General features: G+C 40.7%; 1 protein-coding gene across 2 annotated transcripts; it reads right to left on the reverse strand.

Moving 5' to 3' along the window:
- Positions 1-30: 30 nt before the first annotated feature.
- zic1 (zic family member 1 (odd-paired homolog, Drosophila)) lies at positions 31-24,650 on the reverse strand. Of its 2 annotated transcripts, none has more exons than XM_031849843.1 (3): positions 23,368-24,650; positions 22,747-22,910; positions 31-22,351 (listed from the first exon to the last, which is right to left on the reverse strand). In XM_031849843.1, exons 1-3 carry the CDS (start codon positions 24,326-24,328, stop codon positions 22,151-22,153), a joined length of 1,326 nt encoding a protein of 441 aa, XP_031705703.1. In that variant the 5' UTR covers positions 24,329-24,650; the 3' UTR covers positions 31-22,150. The 2 variants fall into 2 exon arrangements, with proteins under 2 accessions (XP_031705703.1, XP_031705704.1); XM_031849844.1 differs by having other exon boundaries at positions 31-22,348; positions 23,368-24,649.
- Between the last annotated feature and the right edge of the window lie 2,200 nt (positions 24,651-26,850).

Genomic DNA, 26,850 nt, shown 5'->3' on the forward strand with positions numbered 1-26,850 from the left:
GAAGTTGTGTTACAGCACTGTACTGTGGCATCACTACGGCCACTACTAAGCCCCTGCAAAAATGTGCCGGGTGATTATAGAAAATGCTATAGAATCCAGTCATAAATCAACTAAATTTTCATGCAAATAGCCTCCTCCATGGGGCAGTAATGTAGTGTGTGTATAGCAGCATCAATAGTGCATAAAAGACACATTTTGGCACTTAAAAGAGAAATCATTGAGACATCACAGCTCAAATGCACACAGAACCTTCAAGGTCAAACACTGCGAAATAATGAAACCCTGACACACAGAGAGACACACACACAAACACACAATTGGAAGGTACAACAAGACTGGAGAGTCGTTAAGGCTTTTATCTTCTGCTTGAAGGAGAAAGATCCACCCGACATCCCAGAGGGTACTGATCAATCACGGCCTGACTGGTTCAAACTGTTTGTGCTGGATTCCACATCTATCACCATCCGATGGAGCTCTGTGTCCGACTACAGCGCCCCCGAAAAAAAGAGAGCACTTTCAATTAGGCCATGGCGAAATAGATTCACACCACTTGATTTATAGTGCACGACTAATTACACAAGCCTTTTTTTTGCCTAATGCAGGCAGAGCTGAGACTTAGCCTTGTACTTAAGGAGGTTATTGTCTTATGTTAAATGGCAGGCAGTGACATAGTCTTCATGTCCTTTAGAAAAGCTCTTGATAATGACATGAAGGATAACAACGGACTGAGCCGCTTTGATGTTTCGAAAGAAAAAGAAGAGTAGAGCGTAGTTTTTTCAGAATAATTTGAAGTCTTTTATCTAATCATGGAAGACCTTATAATTTAAAGAGTTCAATTCTATTCCCGAGCCACATTTTAGAAGACGAAGACATGTGATATGATGCAAACATTAAGAAGCTGGCCTGGAATACTTTCAATTTCAATGGCGGCTTTTCTACGCTATGCATAAGTGTAGATTATGTCATTTACTTAAATGTTGCCACTAGCCTATACCTCAGGGGGAGATAGGAAGGCTTAACAATAGGTACAAGCTACAGGCAGAGCACTGGGGCACGCTGCAACTCATGAATATCATTAGCGGTGAGCTGAATTTGTATTACTTTGGGATTACATCTAACCCTGCAATGCAACCTGATTGTAATTGCGAACGGAAAATATGTAACATAATCATATGTAAAGCAAATGTAAAAATACAAATCATGTTGTGGCATTAAAACCATCCCTGTTGGTTGGTTCCTGGAAAGAGGTCAGGGAGTCTGGATTTTTCTTTTTTTTTCCTCGCTGTGCCATTTATATAGTATAATTCACTGTGTGTAAACACACATAATGAAACAAGACTAGGTGCTAAATACACGTGTGAGATGTCTTTATTGCCTTACTACAAACACCCTGAAGGCCTTTCACTCCTTTTCAGGTAAATAGAAACAAAAGAAACCTCCATGCTCCGTAATTTTACAATGAAATGTACCAGATGGCTTTTACAACTTCATTTATCCACTAAGCACACAATTATCCACCTACAACATTTCCACACTTGTATTTAACTCTCTGTAATCAGTGCTATCAGGGGACAGTTGATCATGTATTGCAGTCATCCTATATACCTTAAATGGGAACATCTCCTAATGAAAGCGTTCTTGTGTTTATGCTCGAGTAGCCGCAGCAAAGTCGGTTCGTAACCTGTGACATCCCCTTCCACACAAAGACACTGGATCCCACAGTAGCAGAGGTGGCGGAAGATGGGTGTCAAGTTGGGAACTTAGACACATTTTCCATCAACAAGCCTCAACGGATTTCACAGTCTCCCTTGAGACGGTCTACACCTCCCAATAGGTGCTACATATAAGATGAGAGGTGGTATGCGATGGTGACGAACAAACATGATTTCATTAAGAGCCAGAATTGTTGCACCAGACTCTTGATAGTGATGAGGTCTTCAGGCACTGAAACATTATGTGATTATTAGCCAATCAATGTGTGCGATCTGCTATGAACGCTTTCAAGTCATCAAATAATAGTGATTGCTGAACATGTAAGTTATTGCTAACAGATCCCACCAATTATAACAATTGTGTGGTTTCTGTCAACACTAAAAAGCCCTTTTGAGAGAAGTGCTGCTTCAAAAACAGCATGAAGGAGCAATTATATGCATTTATTCCGTGTGAACGAGGCAGAATTCCTATCATTCATGAACAGTAAAAACATTGAATTGACACAAGCTTTAGCCACCTAATGAATAGCAACAACAACACATTGCTACAATGTGGCTTTCCAATCAAAAAACCTCAAGAACTCAATTTCAATATCCAGATTAGCTTCTTCCAATTCTTGCAAATGCGACTTGAGTTTCACTGAGCGCGATGTTGTAAAAAGGTTCGGATTAAAAACCCCGACACTGACACGAGGTTCCACTCTGATTGAATTTGAGAGCTGCTGATCAACCAGCAGTTAAGGCCAACCGAACAGGACGGAAGGTGTCAGTTCAGAGCTTAGCTGGAGGCATAAACGCCACACTCCTCCTTAAGCAAGATGAAAGAATGTTCCGCTTGATACGAACCCGCCTAAACACTTTGACGGATGTGATCGACCAACCCCCAAAAAGACGCGTCGTGACGCCAGATGATCTGCTCAGGTAAGCACCATCTTGAGTTTTTCAAAGTGCTTTACATTGCAACTCATCGTAAGAGGTTGATTTCAAAGTCACTGCTAGTCTGCAGCTCGACAGATTTCCTGCCCATGCGGATGTGTGGCAAAGTCACGGATGTCTTGGAGGCACAGGTGATAATAGGGCCTTAATCGCCACGCTGGTTCTGCTTGTCCCTCTCAATGTCACATATCCGGATGAATGTGGTAAATATCACCCCGTAGTTGGAATAATGCCACTTTATCTGGTTTTGTCAGACCAAGGTCTTGGTCACATGAAGTGGGTGAAAGATGAAAGGTGTATATGTAAAATTTGCTGGTATAATCACCAGGTTAATACTATTTGGAAGTTGCAAATTTGGATTAAAAATAAAGCTGGAATGCATATTTTTGCATGCAAGATGTAAAGGCTTTCTAAACGAAAGGCGGCTGCTTTGAGGGTTATTAGCATTTTCGACACAGACAGGTGATCAGAGCAGAGAAGTGAAGAGATCCAGCCTTTGGTCAAAGGGAGTTTTGTTCAACCTGTCATTGTACAGTAATGGAGATAACAATAAATCACTGATTTGTCTGGTACTTTGTGTTTTTTCTGCCATGTTTTTCTGCCATAAATCAGTAAAAGCAATTCCCTTAACACAATAGTTTGATGAGGAAGGTTCTTGGCAGAAACACAGTGCCCCCTTCCCTCCTCTTACCCTCGACCATACCGGCTGTACCTCATCCAGCCATGCCTTACCAGCACCCCTGCTGTTCAATACCATCTCATTTGTTATGTATCAAACGCAAATTTCAACGCATTGCCCTCACATATGCCATGGAAGAAGGAGTCTGCCACAGTGATGCTCTGGCTGCCGTCCAATCCTCAGCTGAATAAACACAGGGGCCATTTGCAGGTTGGCAGACACTGAGATGTTTGTCTTTCAAGGCAATCCACCTCCCTCCCGTCACTCCAGTTGACCCTTTCCCTCTCAAACGCAAAGGGGAAAAAAAATGATCACTATGATGTCCAGCACTTGAGCTGCTGAGATTGGCCTTTATGGTGTTTCTTGTGTCAGGGCGAAATGTTAAAGTTGTGAGAGGATCGACGTAGAAGAGGAGAAAAAACAGCAAACTTTAGAGGACATTATATCAAAGGGACCAGATCAAATAGGATGAAATAGATGGTTTTGAATTAGTAATCGCTGTAATGAAAAATCCGATCTGCAAACTGAGACGCAGATTAGAACAAAAAGTAAATATTGATATTCAGGTTAATTAAGCAATTAGACGTCTATAAAGAATCCTGATATTTGATTAAAAATATTTCATCAAATGCTATAGTAGCTGTCCTCTAGAAATGATATTCTGCTCATTTGTTTTGCCATGTTTGGTTTTGAGGGAATGTAATTGCTGCCTGGATTGTGGTCAGTGAACATTGTTTCCAGGGAACAAAGGACACTGAAGTTGGTGGAGGGAGCTTAAAAATGGCAGGACTTTGAAAGTACAGATCAAGGTTTGCATCCTGAGTTATGTTTAGCCAACAAATGCACTTTGGTTAAGTTTAGGGAAAGATTGTGGTTTGGTTAAACATTCATAACATAACCACGTTTGCTTCTTACTTTAAGACTTTTTAGCCGTGCTGGCAGCCATTTACCGGTCCACTATTTTGGTCCAGACTGAAATCACCCAATTCATTTGCCATGAAATGTGTTATTAAAGGTATCCATGTTGCCCAGAGGATGAATCATAATGACATTGGTGACTTGGCTGACCATTGGATGGATTGCCATGAAATTTAGCACAAATATTCAAAGTCCCTCCAGGATGAAATGTGATCATTTTGGGTTAGAGCTAGTTTAGATTATTTCTCTTCTACTCAAAAAAAAAGTCTAATATGTCCGATACATTGGTTTATAGACAAATTCATTCCCATCAGCCATAGGTATATTTTAGCATGTAAGCGTTTAAATACATTTTGCAATTTTCTGATGAATGTTATGAGCCTCCTCCACACACACACACACACACACAAACAAACATTTGTGAGAGTACTTTATAAACTCAATGTTTCAGTGATGTGTCTGTCTCTCTAAACTCCACAGCCTTTCAAACAGCTCACTGGAATACTCACATGAAAAACATGGTAAATGCAGCTCAGTCCAACCTCCCGGAAAAATGGTAACAAGAAACAACAAAACCTGGGCTAAAACAAATGCTGCTCTGAGGACACTGTCCTATTGTGTATTCATGACCCGGCTCTTCTGTGGAGATGGCCTTTCAACGACACAAAAGCAAGCAGGGTCTGCTGTTTCTGTCGGTTTATACAAATAACAATGATGCAACAGGAGTGCTTCCAGTGAATGTGAAATACACTGTCGAATCACCACAGTGGTTTGCCACGCATCACAACAGCCAGGACAGGCTCAATATTAACATTTCCTTTTGACACGTGGCAAAGGGTTTTCTTTAACCCATGGAGGTTGAATGGGAATCAGCGGATAATAAGAAATTAAAAGGTAAAGAGGACACAGGGGAAAGAGCGAGAGAGAAAGCCAAATCCTAGCCCTAGGGCTTAATGTTAGAACACAATGGCTGCCAAGGCAGTAAAGGAGTCGACATTTCTTATTCGCCCCCTCCCCTTGCGCCACCTGCATTACAATTAACTTCATGGCAACCTTGAGATCTCTGATTAGTGATGGCCTGTTGTCTCGATCCCTTTAATGCTTGGCCCCCACTCTGCCCTCAGCGCACTCACATCAACAAATCAAACCCAGTTTCCGGCAGGGTCTTTTACTGCAGGGAGCTGGCCTTTAATTTGGTAGAGCTCACTAAAGGACGGCTGCAGAGAGCTGCTCTCGGTACCTGTGAGGCTGGGTAACACTGAAACTCAAAGAGAGTATCCTAACATTTTGTATTATTATTATCAGACGGCAAAAGCTGCCATATTCAGTGTAATCACGTTGCAGGGAATCAACAAAACAAGGACGGAAACTGGTAGAATACAACAGGAAATGGATACTTTCCTTTGCCCAATTGATAATGACAACTGTAGAATACAAATTGTAAAAAAAATGGAACATAGGCTTTTTACCAATCAGGAGAAGTGAAAGACATGGAAGTGGGAGCATCCTAACAATTCAAAGCACGCCAGATGTTGGGAACCCCTCAAGGAATAAACTGACACATTAAACATAACATCATCTCATGCACTGGAGTGCAATCACTGCTTCTCTCTGGGGAGTTGTTACACTATGTGTTGCGGCCACAGTTTAAATCTCAAGAACTAGAAACTAATGCCCCGAAGACGGGTTGAGCCTAGCAAAGAGAACACTTGGGAGCTCCACGTAGAGAGCAGAAAGTGTGGTTCTATTTGTGTCAAGTTCAAAAATAAACTAGTTGTATCTGATATCCTCGGGGGGATACACATCAAATATTTTTATGTTAGCTGGCAGCCATTAGCGCAGTCTTTCCTCCTATTCCCCACCGCCTGTTCTTTGTTAAATCACACATCTCAGCTGGGACGAGGCCAAAATATTCACACAGTATTAAGAATAGCACAGTAAATGCATCATTACGTAAGAGAGAGGTGGCAAAATGTTTTAAAGATGATAAAAACGAACGTTCTTCCTATTATAAATAAAGATATAATCACAATTAGTAAAAGTAGCTTCAAAACATCATGAATGACATCATCAAAACAAACAAGACGTAATGCATATTTATCGATTTAATGATGAAACCAGGTAGAAACCAGCTTGGTGGTTTTAGTCACTGAACAGTACAAGTTTATGTTGGCAATGTTGGATCTGTGTGATGAGGCAGTTAAGTCAAAAATGAAGAACAAATTACACTAATGTCATCTTTGTAATGGATTGTAATTACAGCAAATATTATACTGTAATTATTGTAAATACTGAATGTTTAGTATTCATGTGTGTGGAGGTATGATAATGAACTGTGGAGTAAAGTATCCAACTTATATTATTTATTTTATCTGTTGGATTGTTCATCAATGAGTTTGAATAGTAATTTGACCATTCTGCTAACAAAGCCCTGTTGATGCTGAACAGTTCAAGGTTCATGCTGTAGATGTATTGAGGGATCTGGATGCTGCGTTTCATTCATTCCAGTGAAAGTTGCTCACCAGGTTACTGCTGAAATAGATCTTTAGGTTTCAGCGTTTTGTAATAAATAATAAAAAAGGACATAATGGCAGATAATAAGACAATATAAAGAGCGTATTATCAAAGTGTTTGTGAAGATCAGAATTTATCTTTTTAATGTTGTACATTGCTTTTTTAAATTATTGTGTATGAGCCATCAGGTGTCATGTGACCTGCAATTCCAATTGTGGCCACTGTGCTAAAATTGTCTCACGTATCAGCCCTGTCACTAGGGGCTTGGAAAGGAACGTATATCAAATAAAACAAAACGCGTACCTTCTGCCATACCTCACCATGACTTCACCAAAAGCCTTAGTTTGAAAATGTCTTTCTTAATATCAAATACTTCAAAAGTAGTGAAGAATGACAGACTAGCTGCAACAAGGCTAAGTAGTTAGCAACATACGAGTTACATACAACTATCTATGTGTCGGGTGCTTTTAGTTGTTAGCTGCATCATTGAAATCCATTTACTATGTTGCTATCAGCCTTTAGTAGTCTTCCTGCTCTTTACAGTGAATGCATGTAGAGCGATGCCCAATAGGGGGAGGGGACATAAGCAAAGAGCTACTTCTTTGTGACATGGGTAGGTCAAGTCTGTCATTAATGGCTGGCAGCAACACAAGTTTATTACTATAACATTCATATTATTGCAACAAAGATACACTGATCCGTAAAAAAAATGTCTCCTTTGAATGTGTACAAAAGAAATCAAAGATGTGCAGCACGCAACACTGATAGTGATCTGATTAGTTACATTTGTGACTAAAATCTTCTAAAGAGACCACACATAAGGCTAACAGAGGGAACATAACATGGAGCTTGTTTTTTGTAATTGCATACTTTGAATTTTGTAGTTGGAAATTAGCATCAGCTTTCTTGGATCTTGTGCTGGTTTCATTTGTTTTATGCTGGCACTAATGGCCATTCAAGCTCCACAGATAGACTCTGGGGGACGAAAGGGGTCAATTTATTCCAACTTAAAAGAACATATTGGTGTTTCTGAGCTTCTTGCTCGTCTCTTTCATTGTTAGCTCAAAGCCACTTAGACTGTTGTTCAATCCGTGTAGCGTGTCATTAGACGAGCAATTCAACGCCGCATTTATCTTCTACTGTTCACATCTTGGTTTATCCTCAGGATCATCACATCCTGGACGAGCTGATGACCGATCAAAACACAAATGTGTCAAATTGATTTGGATATATAGCAGCTTGCAGTCAGGTTAATAGCAACTTCACAGTTGATATTGTTATTGCATCTTCATCAAGGCCCAGGTGAGGCTTGAAATGATGAAAAAGGAAAAGCCAGAGATTCAAAGGATACTTGTTTGTTTTCTCCAGTAGAAGAAGGCACACCCATTAAGTATTTAATCCATCCTGGCCCATGCAGGTGTGTCTCTCTGTCCAGCTAAGCAATACAACAGTTACACCAATTAGGGACTGTCCAGTGTGCAGGTGGCAGAGTAACTTTTGGGGCACACCTGCCAGCTGATTCAACCATTAGACTACGTACCACAGTGTCTATAGCCCCGGTCCCCTGGGGACGTCCCCTCACCATGCAGGTGCAGAGAACGGAGAAACCGTGATGGATTACTCCAGATTTAGCAATTGCTTCCTCCAAAACCTCTTTCATCGTGTGTGAATGAGACAGCTGGATGCATATTTTCCTTGCATTACTAGGGACACTTTTTTTCATGCTACAATAAATGGTTCTGTTTTCAACCAGAGAGCAGGCCTCGAAGTCAAATAAGGTGATGTTTTTACAGCGGTCTGAATCATTATTTCAGGATTTTTTTATTTTGACTCTGACTCTCTGAAAGTATAGTAAGCTTTGCCTCCAGTCCACAAAATGTGAAAAATAATGGAAACTCCCGACTTCGCTGTCAACTTTAAGTTCCAAACCATGTTTTTTTTTCTCCCCACTGAAAACATTCAGAGGCCACAGAGCTGCCACATTGCTTACATGGCTTCACCCAGCAACCATGAAACACCTAACCATACTCTGACCGCATTGCTTTACCACCCTGCCAGGTCCAACACAAAATAACCCTTCAGTGAAGAGTCATAGAAACAGAATGTAAAAGTCTCCCTCCACTCCCATCCATAAAACTGCATACTATAAATGGTTTTAATTCAAAAATCTGATTTCAATTATCATTTTATTTTAAAGCTTACTATAATATTGCATCCATATGGGATACTAAATGCAAGGTGGCCATTTTATAGAGAAACGTATGATCAATTATGGTGTTTTCTGCACTGGTTAGCTTGCCAAGATTAAAAATTAATGATAACCTTTTTTTTGCAATGTAACAATGCCAATTTGTCACGGATGAAAATGAATACAATAAACTTCACATACAGCTGGAATTCATGAAGGAATATAAATCGAGAGTGTTCCATTAATATTCTTAGAGGAATGCTTAGGCCTGTTGTTATCTTCCACAAGATTCATCAATGCTCGTAGTTATTGTCCAGACCCCCCATGGTTGCAATTCTTTATCCTTGCCATCTCTGTAAACTGCATTATTTAGTTAAGAACATGTAATTCTATTCCACTCACACAATCTGCGAGACTCCAGGCTGACCGAAAAGCAGCCGCACGTAAGTGAGTTTGCACATATAACGGCTTAGTGTGTTTAAGTTATACATTCCAGATTCCAAATCCAGATGAAAGGACTCCCTGATCTTACACAAGAAGGGATTAGAGTTTGGTTGCACTCAAGAGTCTGATAGATATTACTATTACTGGCTATTAATTCCTTAGATTTATGTAAATCCTTTGTTTATCATGTATCCATATGGCAAACCACAAATATAATACATGTGCATTGTTTCTATACCAAACCAGATGTAGATTTATCTGAACTGCGCCATTGTTTTTTCCCCTTTAAAAAGCCCATGAGCATCAAAACATAAATCGACACAAAAGAAGAAAAAAAGGGTTTAAACACTAAACAAAACCATTTGCATTTGATTTAGTTCACATGTAAATGAATCATTTAGCTCTTTGAGGATCTATTACACACTGCTGTACTGTTTGCTGTTGTGCAGCTTGATTTCATGCTCATCATCTCAGTGTTTTTAATCGAGCCGGTAAACAAAATAATCATTAACCAGCAATGCAAGGAAAGCGTTTTGTCTTGGTAAAATATTATACCAGGTGAGGCTGCGTGTCTTGACAGGTCGCCATTTTCGAACCACTAATTTGCTCTCTTTGTGGCAGTGGCAACTCCCAGCACAGCAGTAGGACAATTATATCCAGGTGCAAGAATTTGATTCAACAAATTCTAGGTGGATCATTCCAGCTTGCTCCGGCCCCCCCCCCCCCCCCCCCCTCCACTCCCTCTTTGCCGCGTTGTCTGTCTTCTGGGCCAGCTTAGAACAGATGCCCTTGACAAATCTACAGCCCCTCACATGTGACTGAAGACCTTGACAAAAAGCTGAAACACTTCCAGAAACTTGAAAGTCATGAACCATGTTGTACGCTACAATAATTGGAACGGCAGCAACTGGAAACATTCCCCTGAATATTCCAGAAGATAATGGGACATGCTAATGAGCATGGAATCAAGCCAATCAAAAAATTAGAAGAGAAAGAGACAGGGGTGGAGATGGGAAGGTGCCCAAAAGAAGAAAAAAAATGGAGTGGAGTGGGTCATGTGGGGTGGGTGGGCTGCATGTATGTGGTCTGTCTTCTTGGAACAGCAGCACTGTAGAGAGTGCAGGATAGCCCCGTACAGTCCCCCTGTCAAAAGTGATGCACATTTGAGGGAAGTATGATTTGGGAGCTGGCACCTGGCAGACGGAGAGATTTCATGCCATGCCAAAGCACTCAAGCGATGCCATGCTTAACTCAGAGCTTAAATCTCTGCTCGCCACACACAAAACATGACGGAGGCTCCATAAATATACACACACTTGCTAGTGTGATTGTTTTTTTTAAAGAAACCGTGTCTCAGACAACTTTGAGGAAATGTTGTTTAGTCAAATTTACCAATTAATTTGTGTGTATTAAAATAACAATGGAATTTAGAATAGACATTTATACCCAACTGTCTGCCCGTTTTGACCTGGGGGAGCAAATTATAATTCAACTAAAAAGTAGCTTCTTGGTAATTTCTTAATGTACATTAAGTCTTAAAGCGTGACTCCCTTTTTAATGATAATTGCTAAGAGAAGAGTAGTATCTCATTAAAAATGTTGGACTGCATCTATCTCCTTTCAGCGAACTCTGTCATCAGTGACACTCTACATCTCAATCCTGCGGACAGCTGATTGGATTTACTCAAAACTTGGGCTGGAGAAAGTCTCACGCTGAGAGTAAAATTGACTTAGGCCTGTATTCACAGAGAAAGATGAAGGGCATCCAGTCTTATCATTCTCCAGCCTATGTCTCCCTGCAGCCCCAATACTTTCCATGTGTTACTCCAACGTGTGCTTCAGAATTTTCTACATGTGATGCCAACATGAAGCCGGGGACCAACAGTCGAGGGATGTAAAAGAAGTTGAATCAGAAGTGCTGCCAAATATTTTATGGCTTTGGAATCCATGGTGGGATTGTTCAGTGCATGTAAGATCACTAGAAGAGATAGATGCCAGAAGGCTGGGGAAACGGTATAAAGAGAGATGGAGCTCGATGTTTGTGTGACAAAGTGGGGTGAGATTAGTGAGATTTGGGAAACTCAAAGCATTCAAATTGATAAATATAACCAGAACCATTCATTTGAAACGCCACAGTATGCTTATAATTTGCTCAGGCTATTAATTTCTTCTTTCTTTTTTTTTTTTTTTACAATAATGCCACCTTAATATTAAACTGCAATGACTTTCTAAATGCACTATGATTCAGATTAAAAAAGTAACATGGCTCAGACTTACACATCACTAAGATGAACGTTTTATTGCATGTTACACATGAATTTCATTTGATGAACCTTAATAATGTTTCTGTAACTGTAATGTATAAAAATGCAGACAGTGCAACCAGGGGGCTGCGTATAATTTCATTCCCACAGCATCCTCACTGGGGTGCTGGTTCTCAGACTTCAGCCGGGACACAAGCCTTTATTTGATTTGGGGAACTCCCGCTCTCTTGTGCCTCCTCTGCTCATGAAGTGTCCCAGTATGGAATGTCTGCATTATTATACCGCTGACAGAGATTGATGCGTCTCCCAACCATCTGCACATGCAACAATCCTCAACTTGAATGAACTTAATTGCATAAGAAGAGAAAGAGGAAAAAAAAAAATAGTTTGGTTGTTTCTGTTTGAAACATATGTTTGGATGGAAAAAAATAATGTTTTGTAATGGATGTTTGATATTCTCGTCAAACACCATCAGCAAAAGTGTCAGGGATGAGTGATTTATTGAATGCTGCGCATGAGGTCGGGTTGTCGCAGAAGCAGCTGAAAGCCACCGAGTGATGTAACTTTGAAATTATTTACGAGTCGACCGCATATCATCAGTCAGACTCTCAAATCTAGGCCTCCCAAAAATAGGCATGCAAATAATCCTAAATGGTCCTCTGTAGTGTTATATATCTTATTCTACAATGTGTATGTCAAAACATTAGACAGTAGTCAAAGTTGATTTTTAAGAAGAAGGCTTAGTCAAAAACAGCCTCCCTATATATGAATAGAACTCTTGTAATTCACATAAGCAGGTGTGTGATATGTTGTCAAAGGCTCATTGAACAAAGGCTGCTGCGGTGCACTTGGCAAAGAATCGACCTGTAACCCAGAGGGATAAAGTGTTCAAACCTTACAGTACATCACAGTTTTGTTGAACAAGGCCAGGGATCAAACCACTAATCCCCCCCCCACACCCCCTTTGGTTATAATTAACTTGCAGTGCTTGATGCTAATACTATTTTAGAGATATGTTACTATGGACTCTAATCCCGATTCAATCTCTCTGTCTGTGTAAAGCACGAAGAGGAGAAAGGAAGAGGGTGGCTTCTTGTGTTTACTCTTCACATGTTGTATTGTAAGTGCAAAACCTAATATCACAGGGTGTTATGACCTGAATATATTTAGAGAAACAGGAGGAGAGGAAGGTTCAGTTCATGAAGCACCAGCAGGCAAAGTACTAGACTGATGAGATTGTGTGGCCAGAACCAGCAAATTATTTGTTTATTAAACTTGAAACACAAATTATTATTGCAAAGCCTAAATGAAGAAAACTACAAGCTCCAAAACATTCAAATGGGATGTTTTACTCTGATTCAAGAACTCAGTTGATCATTTTTTAACATGAATAAATCACACGAATCAAAACATAAACAAAGCCAGTGGTGCAGTGACAGAGTTTCAACAGTGAGTCTCAATTACAGATTCTGGTTTTTAAGCATAACCCAATTATTTCCTGAAAAGAAAATACAAACTGGAGAAATAATATTTTCAACAGATACATAGCTGCTTTCAAACAATCATTCCGCTCGCCATTAGGTAGCAACATGCCGCCATTTATCTGCTTGAGGACGGGGTCTGCAGATTTCTGTGAAGCCATGACAGATGGATACGTACGTCGCATACGTTTGGAAACAACCTTTAGCGAGAAGTTCAGCCGGATGCTCTTTTTTAAGGACTTATCAACACTTGTCCATTAGACACAAACCACTGCTGCGCGTGGCTTTATACCAAATAGCTGAGTGTGGATGCAGTGCAGGGGGCTGTCACACGATTCCAAAAAACAAGCGGTTGCATACAAGTAACGTGTCACTTAAACACTAGTCCTGCTATTTGCTATGAGTAAACAGACAGATTATTCACAGTGGATTGAAACCATAATTATGTATTAATAAATGATGGTTAGAACTGCAGCATTAATATACTGATGTCTTGCTGTAGAAGATCCATCTTGCAACGCGTGCAAAGTTTCAATATTTATTTTTAAGTTGCTGACAAGTTCCCACTAAGACGTACACCACCAGTGCAACAGAACTTGCACTACGCATATATTGATGTTCTGATGTGGTTTTCAGTCGTAATGCTGCTTTCCTCATGAGCTCCAGAAACACTTTCATCTAGATTGCAGTCTTCATTCCTACAAATCTTGCAAAGTTTAGATGTTATTTGTGGGTTAAAGCCTCGCTGTTTTTCAGAACTTGATCTTCTGGAGAGACTTGACCTTTTGTGAGTGCGAACATTTTATTTGCCCTTTCAGTGGAGTACAGAGATTTTAGAGACCTCGGTAAAGCAGAACTCTACATAGAGTGTTCAAGCTCTGCCTTATTAGAAAAACAGCATCTCACACTGAGTTAGATTACCTTTAACAACAAATTCATATTTCAGAGAAATTCAGAATCATTCGTCAGAGACAAACAGAGAACATTTTCTGACACATATTGTAATAAAAAAGTCTTTATTGATGCAACATTATTCAAACACATTCCAGTCTGACTACAAAGTGTTTCCATATGCAGACATTAAACATCATGTCAGGTCCCACACAGTGACCCAACCTCAACCAAGACATAATCCTCTGACATGGCGAGCATTAAAATCAACTCTGGTCATTTACTTTCAAAACCCTCAAACACTGACTATGTTCATGCTGTACATGCAGGCATAAAAATGTATTTTTCATTAAGCAAACTAAAATCATAGCATCAACGCTAAATATTGTGATACATTTTCCACAAAAAAGTTTCAAGTGTGAGTTTTTTTGGCCAGTTGTAGTATAATTTCCATTGCAGGTGGAAACATCAATTAGTGATTAATTGAAGAAAGTGGAAAAATAATAAACAGCAAACACCTGGACCGAGCAAATTTGGGCCAATCATTATCAATCAAACCATGAGTGAGAAACGAGCAATTGTAATTAATGGGATACACAGGCCTTATAATGTCATGCAGACGCATGACGTTTCATTTAGGAATTATTATCAGCAAACACGCTGAATGATCACAGTTGAAACCGTCAGACGGCCGGTCACTCAGGTGGCGTAGATGGATTTCTTGTCTGCCAGGATGTTTATATGAAGTGATACACTGTCCATGCTGGAAAATGTAACCGAGCTGCACCGCTACAAAACCGAAAATGGCTTTTTTTCAGGTCCGTTACACCTTGAGTCATCAAAATGTAAGCAAACGTAGCATCAGAGAAATACCTTTTAGCTTGGGGTGTTTGGTTTACGTTTGACATTTTACAAAATAGCCCTTTACTCAACCTCCTCACTTATTAGTATGTTAGCACATTATGTATTATTAACCTGCATGTTTACAAGAAACCGAGCAGTCACGAGCTGTATTACCTGCCAGCGTCTCACCTCTGTGCACTTTCAACTTAGCGCCGTGGCCTGAAATTAATTCAAAAACCCCTGGCATGTATTTAATATTGCTTTCACACACTTCCTTCACATCCCTGTCAAAGGAGCACAGAGGTCGCCGCAGCTCCTGGAAGTGACGTGACCCCATTACATCACACATTGCCATCTATTCACACCTAAACCACGTCGAGTCACTCAGTCTGCTGTGAGATAAGGAGTCAAAGACATCAAATCGAACTGCGAGATACGAACAGGAGCAGCTGCTGCACACAGGCCGGAGCGTGTTGTAAAATTGTTGAGCAGGATCAAGCAGCCTACATAATGAATTTACACATTTAACATTGAATTTTGACAGTCTACTGCTCATATACCAAGTGAGGTTCCATGTTGCCAGTTTTCTCTGTAATGAGTCATATTCCCCCTAGATCTATCCTCTGGCAACATTAGGTAGCTAATATTCTTTGCCTGCTCGAGTTCAACACACATAGACAAACACTTTCGGCTTCCAGATCTTTCTTGGCTCCCATCACCAGTAAAGTTGCATTTCCACCCGTGTCCTGCTGATGCAGCTGGTGAAATAATGTCTACGCCAAGCGCACTGTTATGATGATACCTTACAAGCCACGTTTTGTTTGCCAAATTCGACTTTTAATCACTCTCTTTCTGAGATACCAGTGTAATTATAAATGAATGCACTGCAGAGAGGTGGAACATATCGGGGTATGATTGAAGCGTTGCATCAGTCGGTACAATTCAACAGCTTTTCTTGTTAAAATGCAACAAGGTTGATACCTATACTGCATAGAAAGACGTCACAATGGTTTGGTGACATTTCTATCCATCGACATCCTTTGAGTCGTAAACATTTTACTGCAGGATTTCAGGTTTTGGCTGAATGACAGTGTTATTCTTTTCAGTAAACGCTTCAATAATAAGAAATGGATAATATCTACAAATGCACACATTAATATGACAAACAGCCTGAGTGTGAGCTGGACTCTACTGATGGAGGGATGATGATGGATGTTCTTCCATATTCAGGATCTAACTGAACGACTGAGCCTTAACAATTAACAGGCAACAAACGTGTGCAGAAAGGAAAGTGTGGAGTTTAACTTAGTAATGAAAGTAGATGCAATTCTGCAGGCACGAGCCAGCTAACCAGAAGAATTATGATTCCAGTTGGTTTCATTGCACACTTTTTTTAATAAAATGATTTACACAAAAAAATGTATTCCATTTCTAGTTTAAATATCTGCACTCAGGGCACCTGGCTGGCAGAACAACCTATTTATTGCCTCTTGTCCTTCACAATTATCTGAAGCTTTTGGGAAGAAGCCCAGGAGGAAAACAACAATGAATTTCAGGCAACCCCGAGATAAAGTCATTGTGCAGAGGCTAGCCATCGCTACATTTGCTGCCATGATTTAATATGTACAAATACTGCTGGATGTTAAAGCATTCATATCCTGACTTGGGTTTAAGATTTGTTTGTTTTTGATGTTTTTGACTGCGACTGCAATTTGCAACAGCAGTCGTTCTGATCTTTTAACTACATCAAGTTTTTGAAGAGACGCATTGTAAAGTGTCAAACCGTAACTAACCCAAAACCACCCTGAGGACAGACTAACAATTTAAATTAGAAAAAAAAACATGTTCCCCTGACAAATTTCCAATCAGTTTGGGCAATTCCTGTTTTTGTAGAACTGGTAATGAGCGAGAACAAAGGCTTCTAAGATGCCCAAATCGCAAGCAGTAAGAAATAATTTGGGTCTACTAACAATTTAAAACACCATATGCCACACAGAACACTAGTAAATGGGTTAATTGGGACTCATTGTTAAATTTAAGAGGGTACAAAGCATGCAACAGGATGAACCCCAAACATCAGGTCGCATCAGGCTTAACGTCACTATAAACTAGGAGTTCATATGGTTTCAGCCATATTTCCCTCAGGGACACCTCATGATGCACACTGACAAAAAGCATTGCCCTGATGGAATGGATCAGAGGGAATCTGTCAGTCATTATCTTTGTCTGGTCATCCTCATTGCGAAATAAGAAGTCATTATAAGACTCATCAGATTAGCAGATGTCGACAAGCTGCTCTGTAAGCGAGAAGACCTCTCCTATTAAGACACCATATGTATCGCTTTTTTTTTACACATAAAAGGAAAATGTGGGCTGATTTCCTTCCGGCTAATGAATTTATGAGAAATCCTCTGCATGGTTTACGCCTCTATAATGAATCAGCTGCACTTGCATGGTCTAAAACAAAAGGCTGTGGCTCTATAACAACAAAATTGGAAACACAAGATTGGAAACTTCATTGTGTAATTGACAGGTGTACACAAACTAACAGCTATGTTTATGTTATTCAACCTTCATGATAAACACAAGCAAATCAGTCTGTATTTCAAATTGAGAGAAAAAAAATGAAAACGTTATTATAAAGTATTAAATAATAAGACAGTGCAAACAAAAATGTAATTGAAAATAAAAATAAGAATAGCTCTAACTGAATGGGAAGCTGGTTGCAGGGGTTAAATAAAGCGAGATGTTGTACCCGGAAGCTCGTAGTTGCCGCTGGCATTTCCTGGAATTAAATCTCGCTCAGCCACTACCGCCGGAGTGCCCTTGAGCAAGACACTTCACCACCAAAAACTACACCATAACGGCTCCGTGTGAATCGCGACGTCGCTGCACGTCCCCGCGGCTCAGACGCGGGTGTTTTCCCCTCTGCAGAGGTTTACAGCAGCATCAACCTGTCGCAAAGAGCTAATTGGAGTGGCCTCATTTAGCGACACGTCAAAGGGGACGCGACAACACCGTGTCAGCGCCTCCACAAATCTCCTGCACGGTCTAAACTTAATAGCGTGTCAGAGACCACAACTGATGCAACGGGGGTCACCGTGAGCCTATGTTTCACTATAACGAGCCCTCTCCAAACCCGGCAGAGGGACTGCGGTGGCCAAGCGGAGATTAATGTCCCAATCAGGGATGTGGTTAAGTAAAAAGAGCTGAGAACGCACGAGCTCCAGTCAGGATTATCATAAGGAAGTAATACATTGGAAAAAAATATAGAATCATTTGGGTGGTGTCTTTTTTTACGATGGTTTGACATTTTATTTCTAAAGATAAAACGGTGATGTTGGACTGACCAACTCAAACTACATGTAAGAGCTGTGGTTTGAACATAATAAAGATTTAAAGAGAGTTTATAGTGGACCATAATTTAGGTGGCAATCTTCTTTTGTTTGGATAGTATGAGGCTGGAGTGTACGATTTAATTTAAATACAAGCTTAAATATTATGGTGTGCTATTTACACATATTTAAATGAAATAATCATGATACATATATATTTTTGCTGTCTTTGCTGCTGGCCTTCTCGCTAAGGACGAAATAAAATAAAAAAAATAATAAAATAAACACGTTTCCACACTTCAAAAGAACAAAAACGACCAGTCCAGTCTATTATTCTAAGATTATAAATCATTTTGTGTACAAAAATCAATGTCTGGATTATCTTTGTATGCAAAGTCGACGTTCACTGTGGGATGGATTGCTCCATTACCGTGGGTCTGGCAATTAAATCCTTCTATGGCTGCAAATACGACAGGGTTTCTTGCAGGCGTTTTGACATGTCTGCATGCCAATAAACTAAAGTGGCCTTGACTTGAATTTGACCTTTTTGTATTAGGACCCTTAAGCTCAGCAGATGGAGGCTGTAGGATACCGTTTTTGCAAGATATTTCCTGACTTGCAACTTGGAGCGTTGTCAGACTCTGGAGCTGTTAGAAATAGATATCACATGTCTCTCCCTCCCACACATAAACTTACAGGATCATTTTGCCGGAAACCGAATAGTTAAACCAAACTGCAAATGTGTATTAACTTATTGATTTGGTTCTCACTGAGTGACGGCAGCTGGGCATGCAGATCAGACTGCTGAGGGCATGGGCACCTCATCCATCAAGGGGCACGGATTAGGCGATATAGCTTTCTTCTAATCTTGGACTATATAATCCACGTGTCGGTGGCTGCAAAAAGTCTCACCAAAAGTTGCATTTATCGAGACATGTAATGTTTAAAAAACAGAAACAGACATAAGAAATGTGTCTCTGAAGAGAGAGCTATTTTGCATTTAAAAACAAGCATGTGTGTTAATTTTAAACGTATTAATATACTATAGCTTGCGTGGATTAACTGAATGTTATTTGCCAAAAACATAAACACAATTCAGATTTGTATACGTGTAAAAGCATGAAGTGAAAGGCTGAACCCCAATTCGGTTTGATATTTGATGCGCAGCTAAACTGCCGAGTGTCTACCTTGGTAACACAAACGTCAGGCTCGGTTTACTGGCCACAAGTGCTGGTGATAAATATTCATGATACTGGCGCCTGCGCTTTGCCCATATCTCAGTGTTTGTCATTTCCAGACTTGAGCGTAAATACATTTAAAGTGGCTGTTTTTCCTGCGCTCCTATTTGATCATGGAGTCACCATGAGCTCTATGGCAGTCTGATAGCTCGCGCGCTGCAGCCTGTCGTCGACTCTTCTTTTCTTTTTTTTTTTGCGAGTATTTTATTTTTGATACCGTGTGTGGGTTCAGTGTAAAGCAATACAACAGAAGGCTGGAGTGGAAATTAAACAGCACAGTATGCATTCAGTCGTGGCACGTTAAAGGAGCAGCGATTTGGACTCAAAGGGTTACAGTTTCTCTCTTCAGTAAAACATGAGCAGGGGAATAAAAAAAAAGGAGGATGAACTATGAACTGAAGTCCATAATGAGGCAAATCACCACCAATCCAAACAAAACTCAAATTCTCAAAGGGAAGCATCTTTGCATCAATATCAGCCTGGACTCTAAACAGAATTTTCTTTATTTTATATAAATGGTTCTCTCAAGTTCAACTGATGCATAAACTGGTTTAAGGTGGATTCAGCTTCCATCTACATTTGCCCATCTGGCTTCAGCTTTATATTTAAATATGGCGCATGTGTGGAATACATCGCCAGCCTAGAAGATAGTTTTAACACATCCGCTCTAAACTGCTGTATTTATATGTCCAGTTACATGTGAACATTTTTCTATAAAGCTGCAAAGTGACTTTCTCAGACGAATTCACTCGGCGTGGAGTGCGTCTGTTTTCCCTATAGCAGTGCATCAGTGAAGCATCAGCACTGGAACCTAAATAGATAGTGTTAAATAGAGTCGAAAAAGTCATTTTATTACCATCCTTCATTTATCTCCAAATGTAATAGTCCGTGAAAAGAAAATATGAATACATTTCAATACATTTCAGCAAATCATCTAAGATGGTGGATGTTTTTTATTTTTGCTGATATAAACGGGAAAACTGGCGCGCGTCCATGCACACACGCGGGCGCGCGCACACACACACACGCACCTCCTGTGCTGTGGATTCTTTTTTACGATTAAAATTGCTATTTGGTTCTTCTCGGCTATACAGCGGTCCTGACAAAGCTGCAGACTGACAGATCGTGGCTCCGTGCACACTGGCAGTGTTAACCATGATCACTGGCGGCTGCTGATGTGATCTCTGCCTAATGGGGCGGTCAAGCAAGCTGCAGCCAGGAACAATGAGGGGGCCACATTGACTCCTCAGCGCCCTAAATCTATGAAATCCGGCAAACGCGGAAAATAAAATAAATTAGATTTGAAAATTAGATTCCGGAACAATTAAGTAACGCAAACTATCTCGGTTTACACTGAGGAACAACCGCCGTGATTAATCGATTTAATTTGCACATTACTGCAGGGCAAAGTGTTGGATGTTAATTTGGGATAAACAGAAGATGCAGAAGGGGGGGGAGTGAATTTGCTTATCATTGACTGTCAGGGAAGTTGTGACAGTGCGTTTGAAACACAACCTTTAGCTCTAAATGAAATGTTGCCATTGACACACACACACGTGCAAAAACATGCACACACACACACACAGAAAATAAAGAGTTTGAATTATTTGCGCGATAATTCTTTCATCGAACCCGCGATGAATGCATTATTATGGTGAAAAAAAGTCTGCTGTAGTCTGCAGCTAATTATTGTATTTTATGCAGCTTACATAAAAGGAACCCATTAGTTCCACACAGCACCCATGTTGAGATCAACCTCACCAATGAAACCAATAACCTCCAACGCAATGCATTATTGTTTGTTTTAATCCTTTAATATAGTACGAAATGTATCCAAACATTTTTTTGTAAACTAAATTTTACATACGAGCGCATTTCTCCATAAATACCGATCATATCTAACATGTTACCGGTCCTTTACATGCGGATAAATATGGAAAATTGAGCTACTTACATGTAATAATACTTCCTTTCAGACAAAGCAATTGACAGAGATTTTATATTTATCACGTACATAAACAGGTTGACACGGAATTTCAGGCTTTCACTACACGATTTATCGACATGACATTAAATAACAACAATGATACTGTGCTACTCAAACTGGACCTTGGACGAAAATGTTGCACTGAATAGGCTACAAAAGCACATTAATACTAAGAGTCGGTTAGGTCGACGTGTAGACTGTAGTAATACTGAATAATTCACATTTGGTTCACGACTATAACATTCTTTTCAATGAAGTCTATTCATCGCAATATTCTTAAAACCCATCTCATTTTCCATATATCTAGGGACCACATTTTCACAAATTCCCTTAAACTGTGATAGAATTATTTACAAAATAAAATATTACATTTTTTTCCAACTTGGTGAAATCCTTATGTACAAAAATTCAGGCCTCTACCCGGAGATAGCATGCTTTTTGAGATCTCTTCTGAGCAGTCGCTCAGTAAAAATAAGGACTCAAAGGAATATTGAGGGGAAAAAAGTTAAACTCGGTGGCTGTCCTTGCCTCCTTTTTGTCCATGCATTCTCTCTCATTGACATTAAGACAGCCTTTAAATGATCGTTCGGGCCTCCCGTGTTTTCTCAGTCCATGTTTCACTGGCTGACTTTATAAAGTCTTTGATTCCAAGCAGTTGTTTTTTGTTTTTTGTTTAATTCTGCAGTCTTTTTTCTACTTCTTTTTTTTGTTCCAAAAATATTTACACGTACCATTCATTGAAATTTGACGACAGCGTGCTGTGGCTGGTTGTGTGGTGAACTGCTGAGGCTGCTGGTGATATGGAGCTGCTGCTCTGGTTCTCTGTGGACGGTGATACTATAGTGGGAGGTGTGGACGACTCGTACCCTGAACTGGCCGCTGGAGATGGCTGCGGTGCTGGATTGGTGGATTCATGGACCTTCAACATTAAGAAAAACGTTATAAAAAAGCATCCTGCATTGCCTGTTTGGTCGCTTTGTATTTTCGACAAAATAAATGAATCAAAACAAATGTCCTTATTTTACTGTTTTTAACATGTGGGGAAGAAAACATAACCTAAAAATTATTATTGTCATTAAGATCTGAATCTATTTTTGGGGTTGAAAGAAAGAAAGAAATTGGCAAGGGAAATTTAATCATGTTTCTCTATTTCTTAAAAAAAAAATGTACCTCCTCTAATATTATTACACAATGTAAATATTTTTATTCTCATTTCCAAGCGGAAAAAAAGCACCTTTAAGATGTGAAATACCATTTAACAATGTTGTTAAAACAATAATAAAAAAGACATGCATAAGAAAGAAAGGGTTCTTTTACCTTCATGTGTTTTCGGAGGGAGCTGGGGTGTGTGTATGACTTGTCGCACATTTTGCAGAGATAGGGCTTGTCAGACGTGTGGACGTGCATGTGTTTCTTGCGGTCACTGCTGTTTGCAAATCGCCTGTCGCAGCCTTCAAACTCACACTTAAAAGGCTTCTCACCTAAATACAAAAAAAAGAAAGAATAAATGCAATGTTTAACACTGGATCTCAAAATGACATCATACACTATTGTATATAAATATGTTTCTATAGTCTGTGAGGAAACAGACTAATGAAGAATTACAAGGCAGCCTCTTTATGGTTATATATTTGACTGACAGACAGACAGACTACTTACACACTGCAAATATATTTGACTAAGCCACGTAAGGGCATGGCTTAATTCATTTTGTTAAATTTAAATATGTATCACAACAAGACATTTTACCCGAAAATAACAAGACTTTAAAAATAACATTTGAAAAAAATGTCTGTTTACAACTGCACTGAATCACATGCCAGTAAGGAGACTCCAGCTGCCACATAAAACAACCCAGATCGCATGCATATTTTGAATTGGATATTGTCAACATGGATTTGGCAGTAAAGAAATGCGGGCAATCTGAGCGGATCTTACCGGTGTGAGTCCTTTTGTGAATTTTTAGATTTTCCGATCGAGCAAATACTTTGCCACAGCCGGGGAACGGACACGGAAAGGGCTTTTCTCCGGTGTGTACTCTGATATGATTTACAAGTTTGTATTTGGCTTTGAATGGTTTTCCTTCTCTGACGCATTCCTCCCAGAAGCAGATGTGGTTGGTCTGCTCTGGTCCCCCCACATGCTCCACCGTCAGATGGGTCACGAGCTCGTGCATCGTGCTAAAAGTTTTGTTGCACGACTTTTTGGGATTCGTCAGCTGCTCCGGCTCGATCCACTTGCAGATGAGCTCTTGCTTGATCGGCTGCCTCATGTATCGAAAGAAGGCCCCTGCTCCGTGGTGCGCGGCCATATTCATGTTCATGGGGCCATAGCCGTGCAGCTGGGTCGACGCGTAGTGGTCGGACCGTGGGCTCGTAACGTGACCGTATTGGTCGGCCCGTCCGTACATGTCCCCCGAGAAGCCCAGCCGCATCTGGCTGTTGACCACGTTGGAAGACGCATGGCTCGCCGCTTGCTCGTGGAGCCCCGGGAAGAGCAGGTGCCCCGCTGCATCCGAGTGTCCATGTGGCCCTGCGAAACTTCCGGAGGCGAACAAACTGTGCTGCGCCCCGGTGGCGTCCCCGAAACCCCGATTTCTGAAGAGAAAGTCCCTGGTGGAGTTGAAAGCCGCCGTGGAGTAAGAGCCAACGTGGGTCGGGTGGTGATGGTGTCCCAGGGCGGCTGCCGCGTAGCCGGGCGCCTGGGAGGAAAACGCCGTTTGTCCGGAGCCGATATCGTGGGAGCTGTGGTTTATTTTGAAGGCGCCCATCCCATCCGCGAACGGATTGATCCCCAACGCTACTTCTCTCTCTGTGACTTCGCCTGTTGAGTGATGCCGTGAGGAGCCGAAAGTAGTGACTCCTATGGTGGGATACTGCGGTCCTGCGTCCAAGAGCATCTTCAGTCTAGACTCGCCGAGACGACTGAGAGCAGAAATCAAAAAATCACGCACAGATATTCTTCCTCCCCCTCGCTCTATCTCTTGGACCTCTCTCGTCTGAGCAAACTCTCAAATCCACCGATTTTCTGTTTACTTTTTAGGACGCGAGGAATTCCCCTATACCGCTCATCCGATGCACACGCAGAATCATGTATACATGCAATATTGTCTTTTGCGGTTTATCTTCCTGTGGCGCAACTTTCACCTCCTCAGTCAGGCGGTGAGCTCTAGACTGATAGTCGCAATCATTCCTGCAGATAAATGAATTGAAAAGACAACACAGTCCAGCCCTGATGAATGGGAGAGGAGGGGGTGGTCACGTGGGCCCGGAGCTGCGCGCTCATTGGCTGAGCCCCTTTCCCCCCAATAACATCCACTCACCAAATAACAATCCACGGTGCAGGGCCCACACTTCTATTGGCCTCTTTGCATCATCAATCCCAGATATTGTGAGATTGCTGACTGTGGATTTGGTTAAAAGGCTGAATAACAGTAAAACAAAAGTTGAGAAACACAAGGCAACAACTGGCCTTGTAGAAAGTCAAAGCACGTTTTGCAGCCACATAAAGCGTTTTATCATAAACTGCAGTTTATAAAGCAAATGTTTCTATATGTCTTTGTTAACATGGGTACATTAGATAAGCAACCAAAACCATTTGGTGGTGTAGTGGGTGACGTTTTTGTACAATTAAGCACCCACACATTATGCAATGTATATATGTATATTTCTATCTATATATCTGTGTGTGTGTGTGTGTGTGTGTGTGTGTGTGTGTGTGTGTGTGTGTGTGTGTGTGTGTGTTGTCTGTCTAGTGTATGACACAAGCTTGCAATGTCAGAATAATCAATTACAACAACAATTCAATAAACAAACCGTATGCCATTCAAAGATGGACCCTCGTGACGTGTGTCAGGTAAACGGATACAGGAGTTTTGGCTCTTTTCTCGGGAACCCCCATGGGAAAGCTTAACGCCCGATATGAAGTCTGCCCACTTCCATCGCTCTCTTTAAAGGTCTGTTATTGGGTTATTATCATCGTATTCCGTTCACCTCGCAGTGACTCCACGTAACGTTTTGTTGTCTTGCCTCTCGTGCGCACTCCGTGTCGTTCCGTCCCCCTTGAACACAACGGTTCGGCGTCCACTGGAGCTCTCACCAGTGGAACATCTGTGATTTAGATTCCCTCACCAGCACGTTCATGAAGGTTACTGATATAGGCCAGTATTTAACTTGGATCGACTAGTATGCCTAATGTATCCATCACTATTTGTCTGTGCCTGTGCAACTTAGTCTTTTTTTTTTTTGCAGGCCAGTGATGTATAGCCTGTGTGTAAAACGTTGTGGGTTGTCGAAGTTATCAAGTGGGATTTGCGGCGCTCTCTGCAGGAACCTCCGGCCGCTAGAGTTCAACGCCACATGCACAGACGTGCCATGCGGACCATTAAAATATCTTCTTGGCTACTAGGCTACGTTTCTGCAAGGCATTTTCCAAGTCAGTCTTGGGAGATCAAGGGAAGAGGGGACGTTATGTTGTTCTCATCTTAACATGTACGCCTTCAACTTGATCCAGCGGTTTAGGTAGCCCACTATCTGCTATGCAAAATATGGAGGGATCCTTCAACAGGTGGAAACGGTAAGAATGGCATATCATTGAAAGAGGAGGAGAGTCAATAGTGAAGGTTATTTAGTCAGACTTGCAACAAGAGAGGCTAAATTAGAAATTGTGTGCCAAGAAAAGAGTTGTTGGAATTCTACATGCCTTAACAAGTGGATTTTAACTTCCAGTGCCACTTATGTGCCTCAAAATGATTACAATAAATTATATGGCTATATAACTTAGCCATATGCGTAAAAGATGCACCCTAATCAACACGCCATTAACCGTTTAGTGTCATGATCCTAATATGCTGGAGGCATACTCTAGAATTTAAAATGGCTACTTGGAGCTATTTATGATTTACACTTAGCCAAAACAGAACAAAGCAGCGTTTTGGGAGACCTCGCTACAATATGCAACTTTTTCTTTTTTGTTGGGATCTGATACAACTCCCCTGCTTCTGGTCTCCAAGAGTGAGTGCAGGCACAACTTGGACCAGAAATAGCACTTCAAAGTTTTGCAGTACGCTGGTGCTGTGATGCCTCTGAAGGCAGCTGTGAGCCTCATGAGTCCCATGCGTAAAGGCCATTTAATAAACATGTTTTGGATCCGTCATGTCTCAAAATATTGATTCAGTTTCTAACGTGCTGGACATGAGGCTGTCAGCAAAGATGTCGACAAGTCAATTCAGAGAAGTAACCACGAGGAATCACATTTTTAAAATTATTGTTTTCCTATAAAAATAAAGTGAGTGAGTGTATTATTATTCAGCATATTCAATAATTTACTTTGTTGTTGTTTTTTTAATCTGAAAACGACACATTCAGTCATCCAGAAAGAAAATATATCATTTGACTCTGTCATCAACGAGAAAGTGTGAGG

The sequence above is a fragment of the Anarrhichthys ocellatus genome, unplaced genomic scaffold (assembly GCF_004355925.1).
Source record: "Anarrhichthys ocellatus isolate YVR2014 unplaced genomic scaffold, GSC_Weel_1.0 scaffold10, whole genome shotgun sequence".
Classification (NCBI taxonomy): domain Eukaryota; kingdom Metazoa; phylum Chordata; class Actinopteri; order Perciformes; family Anarhichadidae; genus Anarrhichthys; species Anarrhichthys ocellatus.

Bases quoted from the DNA above. Each gene is read 5' to 3' on its own strand.
- zic1 (XM_031849843.1), bottom strand. From the start codon at position 24,328: ATGCTCTTGGACGCAGGACCGCAGTATCCCACCATAGGAGTCACTACT. The intron at 22,911-23,367 runs GTAAGATCCGCT...TTTTGTATTTAG, and splicing joins TCACAAAAGGACTCACACCG to GTGAGAAGCCTTTTAAGTGT. The intron at 22,352-22,746 runs GTAAAAGAACCC...TTCTTAATGTTG, and splicing joins CCCTCCGAAAACACATGAAG to AAGGTCCATGAATCCACCAA.